The following is a 24,833-nucleotide window of genomic DNA, read 5'->3' as shown; positions in this document are numbered from 1 at the left end:
GAAACGAAAGGACCGTCAACCATAATTTGAAGGCATATAAAGAAACAGTAAGTACACAGGTAAATATAAAACACAGTGACTGATACTCCTTTTGTTTGTAATCCCTCTTATTTCCTATGTGATTTAAAGGATAAATGCATAAGAAATGATGAGTCTGTGTTAATGGGCACTACATGTCTGAAGCTGTAACTGACCATGGTAAGCAGGCATTGGGTAAGAGCTAAGTGGGAGCACAGTGTCTCTGTTACGGACTCTAGTAATCTAATCAAACTAGATTGTTACAAACAGAAGATGTCAGTTATAATTACCATGGTAATCACTAAGAAAATATCTTTATAAGTATGAGTTCCTCATCCACTAGATAGCTGGAGTGGCTACATTAATCAGACAAAACAGGCCTCAGGTCTAAAACTTCTACAGGAAACAAAGGATATTGTATATTAATATACTGAGTTCATATACCAACTATATACACATCAAAGGAACCTCAAAATACATGAAATGAACGTTGATCACCAAAGAAACAGTTCTACAGTCATAGTTAAAGATTTCAGTACCCCCACTTTCAACCATAGTTAGAACATCTGGATGAGAGATTGATTTGAAAAAATAGAAGACCGGCACCTGGGTGGCTCATGTTACACATCCAACAATTGATTTTGGCTCCACACTGAGCAAGGGGTCTGCTTAAGGATTCTCTCTCTCCCTTTGCCCTCTCTTGTTCATCCACTCACATGCATGCCCTCCCCCCACGTCCCCATCTCTCCCTAAAATAAATCCTTTAAAACTCCCTCTGCACCTCCCCTTGCTCACAAACTCTCACATAAATAAATAAGTCTATTTAAAAATAAGGAGACTGTTGGGACGCCTGGGTGGCTCAGTTGGTTGGACGACTGCTTTCGGCTCAGGTCATGATCCCAGAGTCCCGGGATCAAGTCCCGCGTGGGGCTCCCAGCTCCACGGGGAGTCTGCTTCTCCCTCTGACCTTCTCGCTCATGCTCTCTCTCACTGCCTCTCTTTCAAAAAAAAAAAAAAAAAAATCTTTAAAAAAAATAAGGAGACTGCTTCTCCCTCTCCAGCTCCCATGTGCTTGTGTTCCCTCTCTCTCTTTGTCGTAAATAAATAAAATCTTTTAAAAAATAAAAATACAAAAACAACAAAAAATAAAAGACCACCCTACAGACTCAAGTAGACCTAACAGACACAGCACCACCAGCAACAGAATACACAGAACCTTCTCCAGGATAGATCATGTTAGGCCACAAAGCAAGTCTCAACAAACTGAAAAGTAGGGCATCCTGGCATCTTGTCCAGCCACAAGGGAAATCAAATGAGAAATCAACAGAAAGAGAAGAAAATGCTATGTGGAGATTAAACCACACTACAACAAACAGGTCAAAGAAGAGCTCACGAGGAAACTAGAAGATGGGAGTGAAAATCAAAACAAGATAAGTGGGATGCTGTGAAAGCAGTGCTCAGAAGGACACTTAGAGCAGTAAACTCCTGTGTTTGAAAAGATAGGAAACCAGGAAAAGAAGAGCAAATGAAACACAAAGCTAGCAGAAGGAAGAAAATAGCAGGGACTGGAGTGGAGGAAAAATGAAGAATAGAAAAATGGCACAAAGGGGCACCTGGGTGGCTCAGTTGGTTAAGCGTCCGACTCTCGATCTGAGCTCAAGTCTTGATCTCAGGGTTGTGAGTTCAGCCCCTATTGGGCTTCATGCCCGTGGGTATGGAGCCTACTTTAAAAAATAAATAAAAGAGGTACAAAGAATTAACGGAACAAAAAATTGATTCTTTGAAAAAAAAAAATCAGCAAAATTGACAAGGCTTTGACCAGGCTAAGAGAAGAAAGTAATAAAGTAGTTATCCAAAGAAAAGCCAGTGATCACTAGTGATGCTTCTAATCTCTTCTAGGCATAGGTGGCTAAAGTGAAGGTCCTCCAAACCCAAGGTCAATCTGAGCTCATCAACACAGCACATGCACGAACACACCTGAACACATTCTGTTCCTTCAAACCCAAGGTTGCCAAGCTTTGTCTACCAAGAACCAAATAGTAAATACTTCAGGCTTTGCAGGCCACATGTGCTCTTCCTCTTTTTTTTTTTTTTTTTTTAACAAGCTTTTAAAAATAAAAAGTACTCTTAGTCTCTAGACCATACAAAAATAGGTCCACAAGTAGTATTTGGGCCATGGACTATAGATTATCTGACTGCTGCACTAAACCAACATTTGAGCATGGAAGAAAATTCTAGAACAGCATTATCCAGTGTGGCAGCCAGTAGCTTCATACCACCATTGGGCTCTTGAAATGTGGCTAGGTGATAAACTAAGTGTAGAATATATACTAGGATTTGCAGACTGTCCAGAAATAAAGTAAAATAGTTCATTAATAATTTTTACATGTATTACATGTTGAAATAACATTTTGGATATACTGAGCTAAATAAAATCTATTACTAAAATTAATTTCACCTGTTTTTGGCCTTTTTTAAAAAAGATTTTATTTACTTACTTGACAGAGATCACAAGTAGGCAGAGAGGCAGACAGAGAGAGGAAGGGAAGCAGGCTCCCTGCTGAGCAGAGAGCCCAATGCGGGGTTCGATCCCAGAACCCTGGGATCATGACCTGAGCCTAAGGCAGAGGCTTTAACCCACTGAGCCACCCAGGCGCCCCCGCCTTTTTTTTTTTTTTTTTTTAAACGTGATACTAGAACACTTAAATTACCTGTGTGGCTCTCTTTAGGTCTGTTTGGACAGCACTATTCTCTGCTGCTGCAGTTTGGCGATATTTGCCAAAACTTTTAAGTGTATATGGTCTGACTCAGCCTTTCCACTTATAAGAATATATTATTTTTATACAATTACACATATCACCTTTCCAGAGAACCTCCTCTTATTCTCAGGGTCTCCTTGGTGAAAATTACATTGATCATTGACTTCCCCTGGAGAGTTGGGGGAGGGGGGATTGCGTGGTTTGATTATGTTCTGATTCCTTTTGTCACCAACACTTTATGGATAGCACTGTTGCCTATGGCAGCCCTCTAGGATGCACATGTATCTGGTTGTCCCATGTTAGTGGTGACAATGGTAATCAACCTTTTTCCATCAGACTTTCATCTTAATTGGTCTCCATTAACCAACGCCGCCCTAGCCCTATCATTTCCCTAGGACTTGCAGAATGGTGCTATTTCTAATGCTGCTAATCCTCCACCTACATTTTTAAACTCACTGAATGACTTTGCTACTCCATTTCTTTGACCTCCATCCCTGCAATGGTCACTCTCCCTGAGTCGTTCACCCCACAGACAATCCTGTCCTTGACTATTACCAACATCTTTAGCATCTAGAATCTCAGGTTCACGCATTGTGTTCTGCTGTCTTGTCTTCTCATTCCACCCAACGGCACCCACTGATCAACCACCATTACTTCCCACACTGCCCCCACTTCTGGAAATGCTGTTTTCTTCAACTCACAACTTTTCCTCATCAACCCCTCTAGGAGTACCCCAGAAACGTAAAGAAAGATGATCACTTACACAAGGTTATAAGTCAGTCATATCTCAATAAAGCTGGAAGGAAAATAAAACAACCAGTTTTCTTGGGCATTTTGAAATGATCCACTTCATGTGATATTATGCTCTTTCTTAGTCTACTTTGTCTGATACTAACATAGCTATGCCAGCTTCCTGTTAGCACTTGCAAGATGTGTCTCTTCCCTTCCTTTTGCTTCCAGTCTGTTAGGGCCCTAATTTTTTTTTAATTATTTATTTAATTATTTATTTATTTATTTATTTATTTATTTTACAGAGACACAGCGAGAGAGGTAACACAAGCAGGGGGTGTGAGAGAGGGAGAACAGGCTTCCCATGGACCAGGGAGCCCGACACGGCTCGATCCTAGGACCCTGCAATCATGACCTGAGCCAAAGGCAGACACTTAATGACTGAGCCACCCAGGCACCCCAGGGCTCTAAAACTTAATGTACAATTCTTCAGGGGCACCTGGCTGGCTCAGTTGGTAGAGCACACAAATCTTGATTGCAGAGTCTTGAGCCCTGTGCTGGGGATAGAGAATATTTTTTTAACTAAATTTAAAAAATAAAAAATTAAGTACAATTCTTGACACAATACAGAGGTGAAACCTGCATTTTCTTCCCATGTGGCAATCTGTGTTTTCGCTGGAAATAGGCACAAGAAGGCACTTCTTACGTGCAGGTAATATTTTACCCTTCCTCTAGTTGCTGGTTACTTTGCTGGTACCTTGTGAAAATTCATCCCACTGCACATTTATGAAGTATGCAAATTTTTTTATTTTATGCTTTCAAAAGTTTACTTAAAAATTAAACAAGATTAAGGGTATTTTTGTCCACTGGCAATAAATACAGTGCTCTAAACACATAGAGGCTCACTCCATAGAGGCTCAAAGTCTCCCTTGAAACAGAAGATACCTCCAGTGTACAGAGGAATTCCACACAGCATCTGTTTCCTGTGGTTAAGCTAATTCAGCACTAGGGATGTTTTTGCCAAGAGTTTGGGAGCTTGAGGCAGGTGGCTGCTGATCACTGTCCTTCTCCAAGCTGTGTCGGATCCCATAACCAAAGTATATGGCAAATCCTAGTAGAGAAATGAGACAAATGATGGAAAAGTAGGCACTCCGCCCACTTAGAAGTGCCCAACAGGCCTTCTACCATGGCCTCTGAGACAGTTTTGGGGAAAGGCAGTAGGAAGAAGGTTGAGTGGTAGCCCTTGAGAAGCCTCTTTTCCCCAGAAAGCCACTTACCCATCACCATCCAGATGCCAAATCGGGCCCAGGTCCCAGCGGTCATCTGCATCATTAAGTAAACATTCACAAAGATGCTCAGCAATGGGAGCACAGGCAAAGCAGGAACCTGTGGGCAACATGGCACAGATGTCTGCAAGGGAGATCCCTGCCCCACCTGGGTGGGAAGAAAGACTCCAGTCCTACGCTGCACCTTCAGTGCCTACTCTTATCCCACTGGGTGCTCCCAAAGGTGTGGGTGTTGGTAAATGGAGGTAGCCAAGTACTGAATGCGAAACAATAGTTTCTTGTTTTAGCAACTGACCATTTTCTTCCCTGACCCAGCCGAGAGGGTAGACTTCAAAGCATACAGAGTTCATTCACTCAGGGTGCAGAGTCTGGGGACATAAGGTCACCTACCTTGAAGTGAAGAGGAGTGGGGTTCTGGGGCTGTCTCCAGATGATGAAAGTGAGCCCAATAATGAGCAGCAGCAGCAGCACAGCCCCTGTGGTATACACCGGCTCTCCAGACAGCAGGTGGCTGGGCCATTGGGCCAGTATTAGGCCCAGGATCATCAGCAGGAGAGCTGCAAGGGTCAAGTTGGGAGGACAACAGGTCCAACTCCAGAAGCCAAATATGTCAAGACACCCCACCCCAAAACTGCCCCATCTAGAAGGGCCACCGACTCTCTGAGCTTCCTCCTCTGCTGGCAAAGACACACTCCCACCCTGTCCCTCCACAGACAGAGACCCCACTGCTCACCAAGCAGTGAGCTGCATGCGTAGACGATGCGGCCAGATTTCAGAGTCGGGGTGGTCTTGTCTGGGTTATGCAGACTGGGCGGAGCCAGCACGGTTCCTGCTTCAGGTACAGGTTGCAAAGAACCTGCTTGAGGTGCAGGCTTTATCTCAACTATTTCCACCCCTGTTTTCTTGTTCTTACTTAAATTCTCATCCGGCTGGTACCTGAATGAGAGGTATTAAGGCACTATGAACACCAGCCCCTGCTCATCCAATATCAGGCATCCTGATCCACCTTTTCCCACCCTGAGTGCTGTAGTACGCTTAGGAGGCAGCATGAAGCGGAAGAGGACTAGCTCCTCATCCAGTCCCCATGAGTCCAAGAACCCACAGCCAAGATGCAGTGGAGTCTCACCTGAGGACAAGAACGGAAAAGACCACCAGAGAGTAAGCAAGCAGGGTCCCAATTGACATGAGGTCCACAAGATCACTGAGCTCGAAGAGGAATGCCATGAGTGCTAGAATGAGGCACAAACAAGGTGGAGGAGGGGGATGAGGAACCACCGGAAATATCCAAGGTAAGGAAACTGATGGAAGGTGTGTGTTTTGTTTTCTCACCTGCAAAAGTTCCAGATGCTATGGTGGCCATGATGGGAGTGTGTGTGCGGGGATGAATCCGAGCGAGTGCCCGGAAAAGGAGCCCATCATCTGCCATTGCGTAGATCACTCGAGGCATGGGGAACATGGTACCCAGGAGGCTGGAGGAGAAAACCGGAATGTACATGAGCTCGTGAAGGAGCAGAACAGACCCCAGTCAGCATGGGGTCAGGTGTCTCTCTCATCTCTCAATCCTAAGGGCTGGGATACCTGAGAATCTCCCAGACAGGGAGAGGCAGACACTGACCTGGTTGAAAGAGCACAGAGGGTTCCAGCAGCCACGGCGTATCTAGCAGGGGCCCATCCCACATGGAGAAACGCCTGCGGCAAGGGGCTGCCAGGATGAATCTGGTAGTAGGGCATCATGAGGGTGAGTGCCGCTGAGACACCGAAATACGCCAAAAAACAGATGAAGAGCGAGATTATGATGCTTAAGGGGATGGAACGCTGAGGATTACGGGCTTCTTCGCCTGTGGGACAGGTGGACGTACTCAGTCAGGAAAACTCCGGGGTGAAGGCACGAGTCCTCTTCCCTCTTCCACATTCAGAAGCAGGCTACCCTCCTACCAATCCTCTGCCCAAGGGCAGCCCAAATGTGCCCAAAGCCCTGATGGGGCAGAATGACCATGTTACCTGTAGTGGCAATGCAATCAAAACCAACAAATGCATAGAAACATGTCGCTGCTCCATGGAGAATCCCCTCAAAGCCAAAAGGCATAAATCCTCCAGAGCCCAGAGGGCCCAAGCTGTGGTGAGAAGGGACAAGGAAGGACACAGGGGCCTGTGTTCAGCCGTCTCTACTGATGGCTCCGTCCATACCATAAGTCCTGGGTTCCATTCCCCTCGCTCCCCGTGGGGGATCCAGCCCACCGTATTCCCTCTCGATTCCCCACCATTCCCCAGGTGTACACCCCACACACTCTGCCATGGCCAGGAGCGCCCTCCTAACCTAGACCACCATATTCCCTCTCGATTCCCCACCGTTCCCCAGGTGTACACCCCACACACTCTGCCATGGCCAGGAGAGCCCTCCTAACCTAGACATGTCATTGGATGCTGACTTGGCCAGTTTGTAGTCCTCTTCGGTGAGCTGCCAATGGTGCAGATCTCCCTTCATGAAGCCAGAGAAGATGACAAAACTAAGAACTAAAAGGTTCACGCCCGTGAACACCTTGGTAACCAGGGCCGACTCACTAGCTCCCAGGGCCAGGAGTCCTGTGGGGAAAACGGAATGTCAAATATCCAAAATAACTAAACCCATGTATACAGAAAGCAAACCGGCGGTCGCCAGGGGCTGGCGGGGACAGGGGATGGTATGAGGGTTCCTTCTGGGGGTACTGGTGCTTCTGGGGTCTGGAAGGACATGGAAGGTGCATGACACTGGGCCCTCTGAGATGATTAATTTCTTCTTATGGTCATCAGCTTGTGAAATACACATGGGCCAAATCGTCATGTCGTTCACCTTGAACTTGCACAATATTGTATGTAAATTAAATCTCCGTAAAGCTGGGAATAGTAAGATGAAGTGGTTAATTGGATGTTATGTGAATTTCACCTCTATTTAAAAAAACCTTTGGTCTCAGTACCAAGGAAGAAACTTGTCAGTCTAAGTGAATGATTCTCGGCTGGGGGTGACTTTGTTCTCTAAGGGACATTTGGTGATACCTGGAGACATTCTGACTGTCACAGTTTGGGGGTGGGGGGGTGCCAATGGCATCTCGGAAGTAGAGGCCAACATCCAACAATGATTCTCACACACACACACACACACACACACACACCCCACACACGTAATGCCCAGGACAGCCCTCCACACCAAAGACACTGATCCAGCCCAGAAGGTCAATAATGCCCAGGGACAGAAGCAGTGGTCTAAGACTTGTCTTCCTGTCTCTCATCACAGACCCTCCCTTCCAGCACTGCCCACCGGTCCACACCAGCTCCCCCTCTATGCTCTGCTCTTCCCATCCTAGAGGACGCCAGCCTCACCAGTGAGCAGCAGCACCAGAACCAGTGCCAAGAAGTCCAGGTATGAGGCCAGCACATGGGGCACCTGCAGAGAGAAACCTCCCTTCAGGAGCTGAGAGACCTGGTTCCCAATCAAGTTGTCGAAGGTGGAGCTCCAGGCCCTGGCCACACTGGCGGCACCTGTGGAGGGAGGAGGAGGAAGGTTCATTGACAAACACAAACTGAGTTCCTACTATGCACCACAGGAGCTCTTTCTGGGGGGAAAGGAGGGACAGAAACCAGACAAAATGCCTAATCTCTAAGAGTTTCCTTTCATGTGGTGGGGAGAGCAGACACAGAAGATTCGTGAAATAGGTCAACTATTTAATACAGTCAGAAAGAGATCAAGGTTATCTCATGCAAGAAAATAGGGGGAAGCTGGGGGTCATGGGGGATGAGCCTTCCCAAACTTATCTCCCTGTCTCCCACCAGAGCTCCGCCTCCCCGTGTCCTACAGTCCCCATTCCTTCCTGGTTCTCCAGTCCTGTCGTTCTAGGAAAGCAGGACAGAGTTGAGTAGAATGAAGTTTGGGGGTTTCCTGTACTACGGCACAGCTCCCCCCACCTTCCCCTGCCACCTCACCAATGACATAGGAGAGTATGAGGTTCCAACCAGTGATGAAAGCACACAACTGTCCAACTGTGACATAGCTGTAGAGATAGGCAGAACCGGAGCCTGGCACACGGGTCCCAAACTCCGCATAGCAGAGCCCGGACAGCACGGAAGACAGGGCGGCCACGAGGAAGCAGATGGTGATGGACGGCCCGGCTTTGTCCTTGGCCACTTCGCCGGCCAGGATGTACACGCCCGCTCCCAGGGTGCTGCCCACGCCCAAGGCCACCAGATCGAGGGTGCTCAGGCACCGGGACAAGCCACTCTCAACCCCCTCCCTCGGCCCCAGGGGCCGCCTGCGCACCAGCTTCCGGCCAAACTGACAAATGTGGTGACGCAGCATCCTCGTGGAGTGGAGGAGAGGAGGAGGAGGCCAATATCTGCAAAGAAAACGAGAGACTGCCGTCAAGAACATCCATCCCCCGGGGCCCTGGGAGTCCTCGGACAGAAGACCCATCCCACAGAGCCGGGGTGGTAAGACAGACTTTATGTATGTTGCAAAGTTTCCGGGAGGGTTACTTGAAAAGAAGCAAGCAAAACCTTGCAGGACGTTTAAGTTTATCCCCATTAGCTGAGGGGACAAGAGCCCTGACCTCCGAAGCCAGACCATCCAGGTTCTCATATCAGCCATCTCGATCTCCCACGAGGTACCTGCCACTCTTGGCCCTCCCCTCCATAAAACAGGGTAAAGTCATCATGATGGTCATTACTCCCTGCCTCCCTTGTTATGTGTGAAGCAATGCTTGCTTTGAGGAACTGGTCAGAGAGCTCACACCCCAGGCATTTCTGCACCAAGGATCCTGATAACTTTGCCTCCTTCGCCTGCAGAGCAAAATGCAACTGGAATTTTGAGCTGGGGCAGAATGAGACGGAATTTGCAGGGAGGGAGAGACTAGCCTGGCTGAGGCAGAGCAGGAAACCCGAGGGACCTCCCAGTTGCCTGGAGGGAGGGAGGACTGACCTTCCCTCCAAGGCAGAAGAGACAGACCTGCCATCTGCTCCTTTGGGGCAACGGAAGGTCTCCTTACTGCTCTGCAGGGCAAGACTGAGCCAGCCAACACCAGTATTGTCAAGGGCTTCTGCCGATGATAATCCAAAGGACAAGATTAGCGTGTTGGTGAAGAGTAGTACTTCTTCCTTCCCTAATGCTGCGGACCTAATGCTGTAGATGAATCACGCACCGTTACCAAACACGTAAGGGGGTCCAGCTGCTGTGGGTAAGGTGCAGCTCTTCACACAATTAAAATGGAACAACCGTTTGACCCAGCAATTCCACTTCAGGGTGCATCTATCCAAAAGAAAGTAGAATGGTGGTTGCCACGGGTTCAAGGGGGCGGGGGTAAGCGTTGTTTGATGGGTACAGAGTTTTTTCCCCCAAGATGAAGAGTCCTGGAGATGGGTTGCACAATGTATATTTAAGAAACAGTTTAAGGCAATAAATTTTATGTGTATTTTACCACCATTTTTTAAAAAAAATGCTGCCGATAGGGCACCGGGGTGGCTCAGTGGGTTAAGCCTCTGCTTTTGGCTCAGGTCATGATCTCAGGGTCCTGGAATCGAGTCCCGCATTGGGCTCCCTGCTCAGCAAGGAGTAGGCTTCTCCCTCTCCCTCTGCCCCTCCCCCTGCTTGAGCTCTCGCTCTCAAACGAATAAAGAGAATCTATAAATAAATAAATGAAATGCTACTGAAGCTAATAACGGAGGCAGCCTCGTTGTGCTATTGTGCGTACCAAACAAATGACCAAACGTGAGGCTAAAATCACAAACCCCTTGTAAGGTTTAATCTCTAACACTGTTTGAACACAAGTCAGAGAAAGCGAGTCTTAGAGCCCCCAGACACCTGTCCAGTCTCCCCCACCCAGGGAAGCACACACAGCACCAAGCTCCTCCTTCCATGTGGATAACAGGTCCTACCACCCTCCACCTGGAGCCTGGCCAAGCCACCCCACACTTGGGTTGCAGGTCTCTTTAGGAGTATCTGCACTGTGCACCTGGATCCCTTAGGGAAGAGCGGCCACCAGCTTACCGGGTGGTGGGAGCAGATCCTGGAGTATGGGGTCCGTCAGCAGAGCTGAGTTCCGCCAAGCTGGGCTGGAGCGGGTCGGGCTCTAACACCTGGAGCTGGGAGTCCACAGGCAGGAAAGACAACTCGGATTGCCTGGTAGGTGGGGTGGGGATGGGTAGGGCAGGGCGCCTCCGCAGCAATGCTGTCTGACAGGGACACTCTGTGGTTCCACGGAGTTCTTTTAAAGACCTTTTTTTCAATTGTGGTCAAATACACATAACTTAAAATTTGCCTTCTGAGCCGTTTTTAAGTGTATGGTTCAGTCGTGTATGTACAGTCATATTTTGTACGACTGTCTCCAGAAAGCTTCCTCTTGCAGAACTGAAACTCTGTCCCCATTAAACAATTCACAAGTCCCCCTCCCCCAGCTCATGGCAGTCACCATTCAGCTTATTCAAGTTTCTGTCTCTGTGAGGTTGACCTCTAGGGTGCTTCATAGAGGTAGAATCAAACAATAATTGTCCTTTTCAGTAAGTCTTCGCTTATTCCTAAATTATCAAAATGTGCTTGTACGTTGTCTTCTAAAAACATACTGTTCTGCCTTCTGACTTTAGGTTTGTAAGTCATTCATACTGGATTTTTGTGTATGGGGGAAATACAGGGTCAAGGTCAGTTGGTTATGCCCTAATGTGTGGCAAGGGGGGATTTCACTCTGCAGATCTGATTTTTAAAGGATGTATGAAGATTCATCTGTAGGTGTCTACCATGACACTATGGGGGAATGTCTTAAATAGTCTTGATTAACACAGATCCTTAATTTTAATATAAGAAAATGTTTCAGCCTTTTTCCTTTATGGTTAATATTTTTGCCTTCTGTTTAAGAGATGTTCGCCTAGTCCTGAAGTCAGGAAGCTCTTCTGTAAGCTTTCATGTCCTGCCTTTCACATTTAAGTCCTACAATCAACTAGAATTAATTTTGTGCATAGGGTGAGGTAGAGGTCCAATACCGTTTTTCCTCACGTGGACATTCAGTTGTCCCAGCACCGCTTACTGGGAAGACCATCCTTCCCCCTTCCCAAAGTGTTTTTTTCAAATGGCTCACCATAACAAATTAGTGGATCATGAAATCAGTGTGTTGGTTATGTTCAGATTTTGGGAAACGTAGACAGAATAGATTAGAAACATCAAAGCACGACTGTCCAAGTTTGTATATTGGGTCATGTTGAAAAATATATTTGTTACTAGGAGACCAAGACAAGACTCTGAAAGCCACGATATACAGGCTCAGTGGCCAATGTGTTCCATGCTCCCATGAACTCTGTTCAACCAAGGTGTTTTCCAGCTACCCAGATGCTTCCTTGAGTACAGAACCCGTCCACACTAGGGGCTCTATCAATGCAAGCTTGACCCCCTCCCACAGATTTCCTCAGGGTCTCCAAGGCCCCCAAACCCTTTAGGATAATCCCTGAGGACCCCCGACTCCAGATCACATTCAGAGTTCTGTAAGCCGGATCATGCTGACCACACTCCAGGGCCTTTACTGAAGCCCACTGAAGAGCCTCTGGGATGGATCCATTTTTCTTTCTTTCCATCCTCCTACAGAGCTCTTGATCTTTCCTTTCTTCCAATCTCTTCACTTCTACTTCCCATCTCCTTTACTTCTTCTGGGAATACCTAGCTAGGGGCAAGTGCGGAGGGGTCTTCTTCATTTCATCTGGGATGAAGAGATGTGCACCAAATGTTGCTGTCTGGTGGCAGCTGCCTCCTAAAAGATGAGGAAAACTCTCCAGGTGCAGCCCATGCTCTCCACATTCTCCAGTCCTGGTCTACTAGACAATGGACTCCATCCAGAGACAAGAGAGGCATAAAAGCTGTTGCAGGAAAAACAGCAGTAAATACTTGGATGGTGAGTCAAGGTCAGTATGACCAAGACCAAGGCAAATCTATACCTCCCGCCCCATACAACACCTCCCTCCACACATGCCTTTCCTGCCTCCATTTCTGCAGACACTGCTGTCTGTTTCGTAGCCACAGGATCCCTGCAGGCCAGCCTGGGAACTACCAGACCTCATGTTTGGTTCCAGTTCCACAATACAGAACACCCTTGTCCTGGCTTTTTAGAAAAAAATTTGTTATTTCTTTTTGTTTTAGCCCTGGTGTTTTGAACTCCTAAGTGCTACTGTTGATTTGCAATCTCACCCATGAGCTACATTATCTTCAATCAGAATAGGAATCACCATAGATAGGCTTTTTTTTTTTTTTAAGATTTTATTTATTTATTTGACAGAAAGAGGGATCACAAGTAGGCAGAGAAGCAGGCAGAGAGAGAGGAGGAAGCAGGCTTTCCGCTGAGCAGAGAGCCGGATGTGGGGCTCGATCCAGGATCCTGGGATCATGACCTGAGCCGAAGGCAGAGGCTTTAACCCACTGAGCCACCCAGGCACCCCTAGATAGGCTTTCTTGAATGGACTTGCAGAAGGGTGCAGGAACAGACTTGGGATTGCTGGGGGACTTTTGTTATTTCTAATGAACAGTTCTTGTCTTCACCATATATACGTCAATTGACTCTTGATGCACCAAATCTTTCCCCTAGAGAAATTATCTTAAGTGTAGTGTAAGAATTCGGAGATGGTATGAATAACTGGGGAGAAAGAAGAGAATTGCAAAAGCAATTGCACTAACCCATTTCTTTATGTTTTTCTGTCCCTGAGTCTTTTGTACTCTGGTAATTTTATCCATAACTGATTTTTTTTTTTTTTTTAGGGAAATGGAGATCTTTCACTTCTGTATGTTTCTTGCATCTCTTCCTCATCCTGTTTATCAGAATAATAATACTGCCTTAATCTGGATTTCCCAAATCAGAACCTGATACAGGGACTTGAGTTCAAGATTTGGACTTTATTTGGAAGATGATCCCCAAAACAAGAAGGAGGTAGCAAGGGGAATAGGGGAAGATGGGGGAAGGAAGAGGCCAACGCAAGAATAAGGGATTGAAATCCATGGTGTGAGCGATGGTGGGGTGGTTCATCCCTTTGAACCCTACTAAAGAGCATATATGATGCCTCATATAATCCCCTGAGGGAAAGACAGGAGTTTAGGGCATTTATGTACCAAGTTTAATCCTTCCCCCATTGGCTAGGAGTTTTCCTAGGAGGCACTGACTTCCTGGATAGTTCTGGGTTAGCACCAGAAAAGACTCCAGAGATGAATACAGTAGGATGAATGGTCCATGTTTGAGGTTAAGATTATGGCAGAACAAGGGAGCCCGTGTTTGCGTGAGACTATGCATCAAAGCCCAGGCTGACGTTCCAGGTGCACCAAGGGGATATGATGTGACATCTGCTACTACACAACCCTCTCACTCCTCAAATATCATCATTTCCACCTTAAGCCCACCCAGTGGTTGAGTCCTTAAGGTTCCAGCCACTGTCTACACGGAATTCTTACTTCAGTGTGGTTAGTGAACAAGCCATAATCTCCACTGCACCTTGGACCCAAGACCACTAGTGTTACTCATCTCTCTCTTTTCCACCATGCCTTCTAGATTCTTGTGGTGGGTCAGCACTGTGTTTTTGTCTAAGTCATTGGTCGTGTGGCGTGATCGGTGCTTTCCTTTTTTTTTTAATTTAATTTTATTTATTTAGTTATTTTATCTTATTTAAATTCAATTAATTAACATATAGTGTATTATTTGTGTCAGAGGTAGAGGTTAGTGATTCATCAGCTGCATATAACACCCAGTGCTTTCATTCCATCATGTGCCCTCCTTAACATCCATCATCCAGTTACCCCAACCCCCACTCACCTCCTTCCATCAACCCTCAGTTTGTTTCCTAGAGTTAAGAGTCTCTTATAGTTTGTCTCCCACTCTGATTTTGTCTTGTTTTATTTTTCCCTCTCTTCCCCTATGATCCTCTGTTTTGTTTCTTAAATTCCATAGATGAGTGAAGTCATACAATAATTGTCTTTCTCTGATTGACTTATTTCACTTAGCATAGTACCCTCTAGTTCCATCCATGTCCTTGCCAATCATAAGATTCCATTTTTTTTAAAGATTTTATTTATTTATTTGACAGACAGAGATCACAAGTAGGCAGAGAGGCAGGCAGAGAGAGAGAGAGGAGGAAGCAGGCTCCCTGCTGAGTGGGGAGCCTGATGTGGGGCTGGATCCCAGGATGCTGGGATCATAACCTGAGCCAAAGCCTGAGGCTTTAACCCACTGAGCCACAGGTGCCCCAAGATTTCATTTTTTTTATGGCGGAGTAGTAAGTATTCCACTGTATATAGATACCACATCTTCTTTATCTATTCATCTGTCTATGGACATCAAGTCTCTTTCCATAGTTGGGCTATGGGCCTTCCTTTCTGAAAGGTCTGAATTGTGGGGTGCTAGAAAGGAAAGAGTTAGCATCTGGTCTATGATCCACTCTTCCTATCCTGGCTTTTAAAGATGCTTATCAGACTTTCTCCTGGTATCAGAGAAACCTAACTAGACTCCTTATCTATGAAATGCTTTTCAGGGGACACACCTGGACCTTCTGGACGGCTTACAGTAAATGCACCCAAGATGTTTGGGTTTATGGGGGACACACCTGGACCTTCTGGACGGCTTACAGTAAATGCACCCAGGATGTTTGGGTTTATGGGGCAATGACCACTGGAAAATGGGTCTTCTATTTAATTATCAGAGAATTGGGGGGCAGGAGATTGATCACAGGAACTCCTTTGTGTAAGTGAGGCCCAATATACATCGCGTAAATGAGAACGTCATATCTTAAATCAAGGGTCGTTTCAATGGGACGAGGAGGGGTTGAAGCAGTTGCGTTGGTTGCCTCTGACTTTCTCTGTGCTTTACCTGTGTGTTGCAATTATCTGTGTCCTTGGAATTATTAATACATTTTGGTGCTGCGTAGTGAAACTCTCTGACCCACCTGAGTCTTATTTCACCATCCCTTGGGGTAATCTCAGCCACTTTGCTTTTACTGGGTCTCAGACACGCAGTTTCCTTGTCCCCATGACTGTAGGGCACAGAACATCTTCTGGGCCCCAGACTCAGGTGTACCCGACCCCATTATGTTGCAGTAACCCTAGTCCCCGATAGTCGTCATGGTTCACTATCCTTGCCAGTCAAGTAGCCGATTTCTCTGCCACTGGTTCATCATCACAGAGAGCCCAAAGAACCAAGCAGGGAGCTCTTCCTGGTTCCTGGTGGAAGTGTCACCCTTCTGAAAATAAAGGCCCCTCATCCAGCAGATCCTGAGGTTGGGGGACAGGAAGCACAGATTCTTCAAGTGAGTCCTTAGAAATGAGAGTGAAGAGAGGGAGGAGAGCCAATCCTACTGTAACCCATGAGAGCTAGAGTTGTGTGTCCAGCTGTTTAGGAACACAGCACCTGACCGTGAGCCTTGCCAGCTCACGCACAGAGCACCCTACCCCCACGGGATGTCATCCCAGAGCCAAGCCTTTCACAGGCCACCGCACCATGGTAACTTGTGCTGCGGAGTGCCATCCGTGATTATGGTGGATTCACAGCCACACACGTACTGATAGGCCCTCTGCAGCCCAAAAGGAACTTCTCGGCATGAGGTGCTGGTTTGTCAGACCCCACATCAGGGCTCAAGATGCAAGTGCTTGTCTGAGGAAGGAAATGACCTCACATCCACCAGACAGAGCATCGATTGTCTCTACCCCGTTGCTGAGGGCCTTCTCTGCAGGGGGTGCCCCTGGAGGGCATGAACACGAGACACGGAGTTCTACACGCTCCGTGTGCTTTTTCACAGGTCCCCCGACCTGCCTTGTCAACAGACCGCTCTGACTCCCATCTTTCAACCTTCTTTGTTTCCCCAACCTATAAGCCAGGCAATTCTCCACATCCCAGAAGTCCATCTCTAACCAGATTTCAGGACAGGTCTACCTCTATACTGAGCGGGAAGCCAAGGGTATCGCTCACAGCCTGGACATGTTGAAGGGTCCGCCCAAAACCAGCAGCCTTTGCATCACCCTAGAAATGAACTGGGGGAGACTTTCTAAATAGAACCATCTCAAGGGTTCTTTTGGCACCCATTATTTGGGGACAATTAGGACCCAGTGTATGCATCAGGGTATATCCTTCTCAACCTTTGATTCTCTCCAGTGAGGGACAACCTTGATGAGCCCAGAATACTGTCGCAACCTCACATCCTTCCCAGGCATACTCCACAGCTTCATCCCGCTCTGTTCTCTCCGGCGCTCATCGTTTTCTAAAAATGCGAATTTCTGCACGTTTATTAACTTATCCGCAGAGTGCCCCACCAGGAAGTAAAAAGCCTCCACTAGGGCAATGACTCCGATCCTTTCTGTCTCCCCAGACACTTGCAACCGGGGCTCATTAATTACCGAAAAGGACATGGGCAAGTTAACTGCCTGAATCAGCTCAGAACATTCCCATCCTTTAGCTGCATTCTGCTTTAAAAGGTGACACCACCTCCTTAAACCATAAACTCACGTGGGTTTGTCTGAGTGTCCTGGACCTCTGGAGTCTACGGCAGTGACTGATATCATCAGCCCATTAACGCCTGTTGAAGAAATGGGTGAATTCAGTGGGGAACAAAGAGACCCTGGTTCCATACATACTACATTCCAGTAAACAAGACAGGCAACAAAGAGATATAAAATGCAATACCAGGAAATGATAAGTGTGCTAGAGAAAAATAAGGCAGTGCAAAGGGATGAAGACTGATGGATACTGTTAAGATAGGATGCTTCCCTGAGCATTTACCTGTTTTGGTCTTGAGATGGAGGGGGATCTGTTGTGCTTGTTTTTATTTTGAGTAGGTGGAAGATCTGGATGAAGTTGAGAGATGCCGTGTGACTATCTGGTAGACCATTCTAGTCTTCTGTCTACAGAAAGAGGTCATCACGATGAGGCTAGCGAACCTCACTAAGGAAGTCCAGTGGATGGGACAAACGAAGGCCAAGTTTCTCAACCTCATTACTACGGACTGTTAGGTCCGTTATTAAACAAAATGAGACTGAGACAAAGTGAAAGTTATTTAAAGCTTTATTTTATGATAAGTATTAGAAGTTAGACTGATCGGCCAGGGGAACGAGACTGAGACAAGGTGAGTTATGCAAAGCTCTATTCTATGCTAAGCATTAGAAGTCAGACTGACCAGTCAGGGCCGCCTCCGAAGAGAGCGACACCCCCCCCCCATTTTACAGGCTACCTTTTATTGGGCGAAACTGCAACCCATATCTTGGTATCTCAACCCACCGGGTTTGTGTGCCTCTTGCTGATTGGCTAGTTCCATTCGGTCTGGTGACGTGTTATTCAAGATTACCCCATACCAGGAGCTGTTACAAACAGTACTTTCTGGGAAGGCTTAGTCAGTTAACGTATTCAGTGTGAATAATAAGATGGTCGTCCTTCCCAAGATGGAGTCATTTAGGTTTGGGCAAGACCTTCTCACTGTTACAAACAGTACGTTGTACTGATTAGATGTTTCCATCTGGCCTGACTCGTCCTTGTATTCTGGGCTCTGTTATCAGGAACTAGCCAACTACATTTTACTGGTTTCCTGGACTTGTTTCTAAGTGAGTTTCTCTGGGGGGCAGGGTCAATTTAAGTTTACTGCACAAACAACAAGATGGCTATTTACCCAAGATGGAGTCGCTCTGGCTAAATAGGTCCTTACACTGGCACTCAGGTACTGATGATTCTTCCCTGTGGGGGGCTGTCGTGTGAACTATGGGACGGTTAGCATCATCTTTGGCTTCTGACCCACTAGATGGCAGTCAAATCCTCCCCTCCTTGGGTGTCACAACCAAAACAGGTCTCCAGACATCGCCAAAGGTCTACCCAAGGACACGATTTACCCTTGTCAAGAGCCATCGGACTGGGCAGCAAACGCCGTCCGTAGTCTAATGGCGTGTTTTAAATTCGTGGGCTTTGTTTAAGGATGCAGGGTGAGCAATAGATTTCAGCACGGAAGAGCAGTGAGTACATATCGCACCCCCCAATGGGATGTGGATGGATAACAACCCTCCACTCCCTTTGGAGGGAAAACCAAATCTTTGGGGATTTTAGAGCAAGAGTGTGAAAGCTTAGTGAGGGAAGAAGATTGAAAATGCCAGTGGGGGTAGCTGGAGTCGAACCACTGATTCCAGCGGGCTTGGGGAAATGGTTTACAGGGAAAGATGGGCGGGGATTGCCTCAGATTATAAAAGATCTGACAGTCATTATAAGATTAGAGACAAGCCAGGCACTGATAAGAGCTTAATCCCATTGATTGGGGGAGTAGTGGCCAGCCTCCAGTGCTGGGCCTGGTCCTCCAGGTAGGCAATGAGTGTTAGCTAGGGGGACACCTGGGTGGCTCAGTCAGCTAAGCATCTGCCTTTGGCTCGGGTCATGATCCCAGGGTCTCGGGATCGAGTCCCACATAAAGCTCCTTGCTCAGTGGGGAGCGTGCTTCTCCCTCTGCCTGCCGCTCCCCCTGCTTATGTGCTCTCTTGTCTCTCTGACAAATAAATAAAATCTTCAAATAAATTAATTTAATAAATTTTAAAAGTTAAAAAACAAAAATGAGTGTTAGCTAAAGGGTGCTGCTGTCACAGGACATCCCAAGGAGTCCGTGGCACACCTTGATTCCCCAGACTCCAAGGTGAATTCCTGGAGACACCAGCTTAATCCTTCTAAAGATTAAGCAATTTCCAGTACCACCTAGGCTCTGGAATCCTCGAGGATGACATGCAAATCTTTATGCTCAAGCCCCACCTGCAAAGATTTGGGTTGACTGACCCTGGGGTAGAGCCCCAGGCATCTTTAGAAATTCCGCAGAAGATAACATACAGCCCTGGGTGAAAAACACCACTAACTCAGTTTCAACAGTGTTCCTGTTTCTCCCTGAAGTGGCAGGTGTATCTTTGAGGTCTGCTTTCTCCAGACTCAGGTGGAATTTCTGAAACCATTTTATTTTTAAAGTTTAGGCCCTTCGCTCCTCCCATTCGGCAGGCCACCAGATCTTGTGTGGTACCAGTGGCCATCTCTGAGACGCATTACAGCAGAATAACCAGAGCAAGACAGCCCTGGTGAAAATGTCACCCCTGCCACTTACTGGTTCTGGGACATCGGCCAAGTCCATTAAATTTCCTTTTTTACCGGTTTCCTCATCTGTAAAATAAGATTAAGTGGATTAAATAAATTAGTACCTGTAGGTGCTTGGAACAGTGTCAGGCATATTCTAGCCACTCCACATGCTACCAGAGCGAGCTGGGGCTCCCAGCACCGAGCCCCAGCACCTGGGAGCTCCCCAGGTGGTAGCATGACCCTCAGGCTCCAGCAGCCGGTGTTTCAGCGAGCTCTCCAGGGGATCCTGAGTTTTCCTTCCGCTCAGAGCTGTTGGTCTGAGGCACAGCAATGCTCCTCAGTCTCTAGTCAAATCGCCTGGGCTCTTGGGAAAGGCAGGCTGGGACTCAGCAGCTCCTGAGAATCTGTGGTTGTTTCCAGTTTCCTTGAGATGCAGTCCAACACGTGTACAAGTTGCAGCAGGTTCCAACAAGACTGCGTAGCCATTATAGTAGCTAAGCCCTCCATCCCGTCACATACTTACCTTTTCTTTTTTTGTGGTGGGAACATTTAAGACCTACTCGCTCAGCAACCATCAAGTCTATAATACAGCATTATTAGTTAGTTCCAGTCACCACGCTGTACATTGGATTACCAGAGTTTGTTCGTCTTATAACTGGAAGTTCCCACCCTTTGACCAATACCTAAAGAGTCTCCATTGAGCAAGCTCCTCGGTGGCGCTAACTCTGCTGGGTGTGGACTTCACATCAGACAACGAGCAGACAACCAGGGGGCTGAGAACCCAGGGATCGGATTAACAGACTGGAGGTGGGGGGAAGTGGAGGGGTGGGACTGGGGTGTGGCTGCCGAGGGATGTATTTAAGTCATGATACCAACCGTGCTAGCTCTTGACACAAGACTAGAGCATGGGGACACAGCTAGATCTGGGGATGTCCGGCACAGGGGACCTTCCTAAAGGTAAGCCGAGGGATGAGAGCTGAAGGGTATTATGTGAAGGCAAGGAGAGCTGCTGACGCAGGTAGTGGAGACAAGGCTGTCCTCCACGGGGAAACCCAGTAGAGGCAAACCCAATTCTCTTTGAATTCCAGATCTTCCCCTTATTAGCTATGTCACATTTCCGACACAACTTTGGAAATGGGGCTTCTGATCCCCTACTGGAATGATTAACTCCTAGAACAGAGGCTTAGCCAAGATATCTGGTTAGGATTTCTGGAAATCTGGAAATCTGGAAATCTCATCATGTCATCAAGCATTGACTTGACTCCCTGGCTTGTGCTAAACCACTTTCAGGCACAACCAAGCATTAAAATCTTCTAAAGTGATTACAACAAGGGGCGCCCATCTGGCTCGGTCCAGGGCGGAGCATGTGACTCCTGTTCTCAGGGTCGCGAGTTCCAGCCCCACGCTGGGTGTAGAAATTACTTACAAATATTTTCTTTTTTAAAAAGATTTTATTTATTGGGGCACCTGGGTGGCTCAGTCGTTACGCATCTGCCTTCAGCTCAGGTCATGATCCCCGGGGTCCTGGGATCGAGCCCTGCATCGGGCTCTCTGCTCAGCAGGGAGCCTGCTTCCCCCTCTCTCTGCCTGCCTCTCTGCTTACTTGTGATCTCTCTCTCTGTCAAATAATTGAATAAAATCTTTTTTTTAAAAAAAGATTTAAAAAATCTTTTTCTTAAAAGATTTTATTTATTTGTCAGAGAGAGAGAACACAAGCAGGGGGAGCCTCAGGCAGAGGGAAAGGCAGGCTCCCCGCTGAACAAGGAACCTGATGTGGGACTTGATCCCAGGGCCCTGGGATCACTGACTGAGCCACCAAGGCATCCGCAAATAAAATATTTTTTAAAAATAATAAAGCGGTTACAGCCAGAATCTCAGTTTTACAGAGAACGTTGTATGGCCGCAAAGCCGTGCAGCAGGTAAGCAGCAAGGCTAGGACTCTAACTCTGGTGCCCAGTTCAGTAAACTGCACTATTAAGTATGTGTTGGCCACCAGTTCTCGAGAGATGGACCATAGCTCAGCCTCAAACCCATCACTTAATCTCCTGGTGCCTCAGTTTACACATCTGTACCAACCACATAGGGAACATTGAGAACTGAGTCAGTTAATATTCAAAAGCTCTTAGAAAAGTGCCTGGTATGCAGTGAGGCTTTGAATTTCTTTGTTTTTGTGGAGTAAAATAATGGACATAACATTGTGTAAATTTAAGGTGTATAATGCATTGATTTGATATGTTTATGTATTTGATATGATTACCACCAGCTCTGAGCTAACACCTCTATCACTGCACATAATTGCCCTTTCCTTTTTTGTGGTGAGAACATTTCAGATCTAGTCACTTAGCAATTTTGAATTTTATACTAGAGTATTGTTGACTATAATCACTATACTGGGCATTCGATCTCCAGGACTTATGTATCTACTAGTTGCCAGTCTGTACCCTATAACAGCATCTCCCCAACCCACCCAACCCGCTCTGTGCCTGGGAACCACCATCCTGTTTCTACAAGTTCAGCTTTTCTAGCTGAAGTGTAAGTGGTACCGTACAGTATTTGTCTTCTCTGATGATTTCATTTATCATAATGCCCTCAAGATCCGACTGTGTTGTTGCAAATGGTGGGATTTCCTTCTTTCTCCTGGAGGAATACTCCATTCCACTGATATATGTATGTAAATATTTATATTCATAGATCTTCTGCATCCATGTATCTGTGGGCACACACTTGGGTTGTTTCCCGGTGTTGGTCATTGTGAATCAGGCTGCAGTGAATACAAGGGGTGAAGACTTCTCTTTGACAGCGTTTGTTCCCTCAGATATATTCGCAGAACTGCAACAGCTGGGTCATACAGCGGTTCTACTTTTAATTTTTTAGAGAAACTCCTGCCTTCTTCTCACAGATTCGCAAGTGTGGTTTGACTCACAAGATCGCAGCTAAGACAGCTTTGCTGGTTCTCCTCATTACAAAGATCTTCCAGTTTGTTTCACTCCCTTAGGAAAATTCTGAATAGAACTTCTTAATTATAAGGCAGTTAAATGTATCCTTTTCACTTTCATGGTTTGCTCATGTTGTGTCTAATTCCAAAATCATTCCCTAGTCAGAGGTCATAAAAATATCCCAAAAAATGTCCTTGAACGATTTTAAGCTGTGACTTTCTCACTCAAGTCCCGGGGGTTTTATGTCCTCTTACTTAATTTCATCTATAGATATTTTGGAGTTTTGGTCTGGCTTTGTGAATGTCTTTTTTTCTTCTTCACTTTTATTTCTAGTTGGACATGGCTTGTACAGAGAAATGTTGTAGGTGCTCTAACTAGCAACATTGCTTAACTCTCAATAGTTCTAAAAGACCATCTGTTTGGTTTTTTTTTAAAGACTTTTTTTTTTAAAAGATTTTATTTATTTGACAGACAGAGATCACAAGTAGGCAGAGAGGCAGCAGAGAGAGAGAGAGGAGGAAGCAGGCTCCCCGCGGAGCAGAGAGCCCGACGTGAGGCTCGATTCCAGGACCCCAGGATCATGACCCGAGCCGAAGGCAGAGGCTTTAACCCACTGAGCCACCCAGGCGCCCCTAAAAGCCCATCTGTTGATCCTGATGGATTTTTGAGTAAATAATGTGATCTACAAAGAATCCATTTTATCTCTTCCCTCTGATCTTAATACTTTTTTCCTTCCCGGACAGTAGAACTACATTACACTGTCAGGGTGCTTGTAAATATTCCTTTCATGCTCCTGACACTCAAAGAACCACACATGGTTTTTCCATTAGATATAATGCTTGCTTGAGGGATTTGGTATATAACTTTCAAAGTGTGGCAGGATGCTTTCCTCCTTGATTTGTTAAGATTTTCCTTTCCAGGTTTAAAAAAAAAATCAACTCCTGATGTGTAATTTGTAACAGAGGCTACCCATTTTTAAATGTACACTTCAGTCAGTTTTGACAAATGTTTACCTACCATCCCAGTGGAAACACAGAACATCTCCATCACCCTAAAAAGGGTCCCATCCCAGTGTGGTCATCATCCCCACACCCACTCCAACACAAAATACAACACTTCTGCCACTGCCCCAGGCACTATCTGATCTGATTTCTTGCCCCTACGGATGACTTGCCTGCCTAGGACTGCATGCAAATCAGCATACACAGTATATGATCTTTTGTGTCTGCTTTCTTTGGCTCAGTGTGTTTTGGGCATACATGTGTGATATATGTATCCGTGGCTAATTCCTTGTTCATAGGTTAGTGCTATTCCATTATATGAATACAACACAATTTGGCTAGCCATTACTTGCTGATGAATATGGGATTTTTTTCCCCCCAAAATTTTTGGCTACTATGAATAAAACTGGTAGGAACATTCACATAAAGACTTTGTGTGGGCATTTCTACTTATCTTATACATATCTTATACATAAGTAGGTGTATATCGAGAGTAGAATTGTGAGGTCATAGGATTGTTTGTATGTTCTGGATGTGAATTTGTCTGATACAGGAGTTATGAGTTATTAATATTTTCTTCCGTTATGTGCTCACCTCTTTTCCTTTTTTTTTTTTTTTAATATGGAACGCTTCACGAATTTGCGTGTCATCCTTGCGCAGGGGCCATGCTAATCTTCTCTGTATCGTTCCAATTTTAGTATATGTGCTGCTGAAGTGAGCACTCGCCTCTTTGTTTTCTAAAGGCAGTCTTTGGAAGAACAAATGTTTTATTTTTGATAAGCCCAGTTCATCTATTTTTACTTTTATGCTTTGTATTCTCTCTTTTTTTTTTTTAAGATTTTATTTATTTATTTGACAGACAGAGATCACAAGTAAGCAGAGAGGCTGACAGAGAGGGGGGAGAAGCAGGCTCCCTGATGAGCAGAGAGCCTGATGCGGGGCTCGATCCCAGGACTGAGCCAAAGGCAGAGGCTTAACCCACTGGGCCACCCAGGTGCCCCGTTCTTTTTTTTTTTTTTTTTTAAGATTTTATTTATTTATTTGAGAG

General features: G+C 46.2%; 2 protein-coding genes across 2 annotated transcripts in view; one reads left to right on the top strand and one right to left on the bottom strand.

Moving 5' to 3' along the window:
• Positions 1-4,495: 4,495 nt before the first annotated feature.
• Positions 4,496-12,331, bottom strand: LOC111139593 (cationic amino acid transporter 3-like). Its single transcript, XM_022491920.1, has 12 exons — positions 12,312-12,331; positions 8,750-9,123; positions 8,150-8,308; positions 7,198-7,375; positions 6,794-6,906; positions 6,408-6,630; positions 6,122-6,261; positions 5,919-6,021; positions 5,526-5,728; positions 5,183-5,349; positions 4,784-4,892; positions 4,496-4,617 (listed from the first exon to the last, which is right to left on the bottom strand). Exons 2-12 carry the CDS (start codon positions 9,120-9,122, stop codon positions 4,496-4,498), a joined length of 1,890 nt encoding a protein of 629 aa, XP_022347628.1. The 5' UTR covers position 9,123; positions 12,312-12,331.
• An 8,422-nt stretch (positions 12,332-20,753) lies between these two features.
• LOC111139629 (divergent-paired related homeobox) overlaps positions 20,754-24,833 on the top strand; it is an 8,355-nt gene continuing 4,275 nt past the window's right edge. The window contains exon 1 of the mRNA XM_022491959.1: positions 20,754-20,805. Coding sequence (XP_022347667.1) covers positions 20,754-20,805 — 52 coding nt within the window. The remainder of the gene's footprint in view (positions 20,806-24,833) is intronic.

This window comes from Enhydra lutris, unplaced genomic scaffold (genome assembly GCF_002288905.1).
Source record: "Enhydra lutris kenyoni isolate GAN:26980312 unplaced genomic scaffold, ASM228890v2 scaffoldscaffold111, whole genome shotgun sequence".
Lineage (NCBI taxonomy): Eukaryota > Metazoa > Chordata > Mammalia > Carnivora > Mustelidae > Enhydra > Enhydra lutris.
This window is presented reverse-complemented; position numbering and strand designations above follow the sequence as displayed.

Bases quoted from the DNA above. Each gene is read 5' to 3' on its own strand.
- LOC111139593 (XM_022491920.1), bottom strand. From the start codon at position 9,122: ATGCTGCGTCACCACATTTGTCAGTTTGGCCGGAAGCTGGTGCGCAGG. The intron at 6,022-6,121 runs GTGAGAAAACAA...GCCTCATTCTAG, and splicing joins AGCATCTGGAACTTTTGCAG to CACTCATGGCATTCCTCTTC. The intron at 5,350-5,525 runs GTGAGCAGTGGG...TGACCCTTGCAG, and splicing joins CGCATGCAGCTCACTGCTTG to CTCTCCTGCTGATGATCCTG.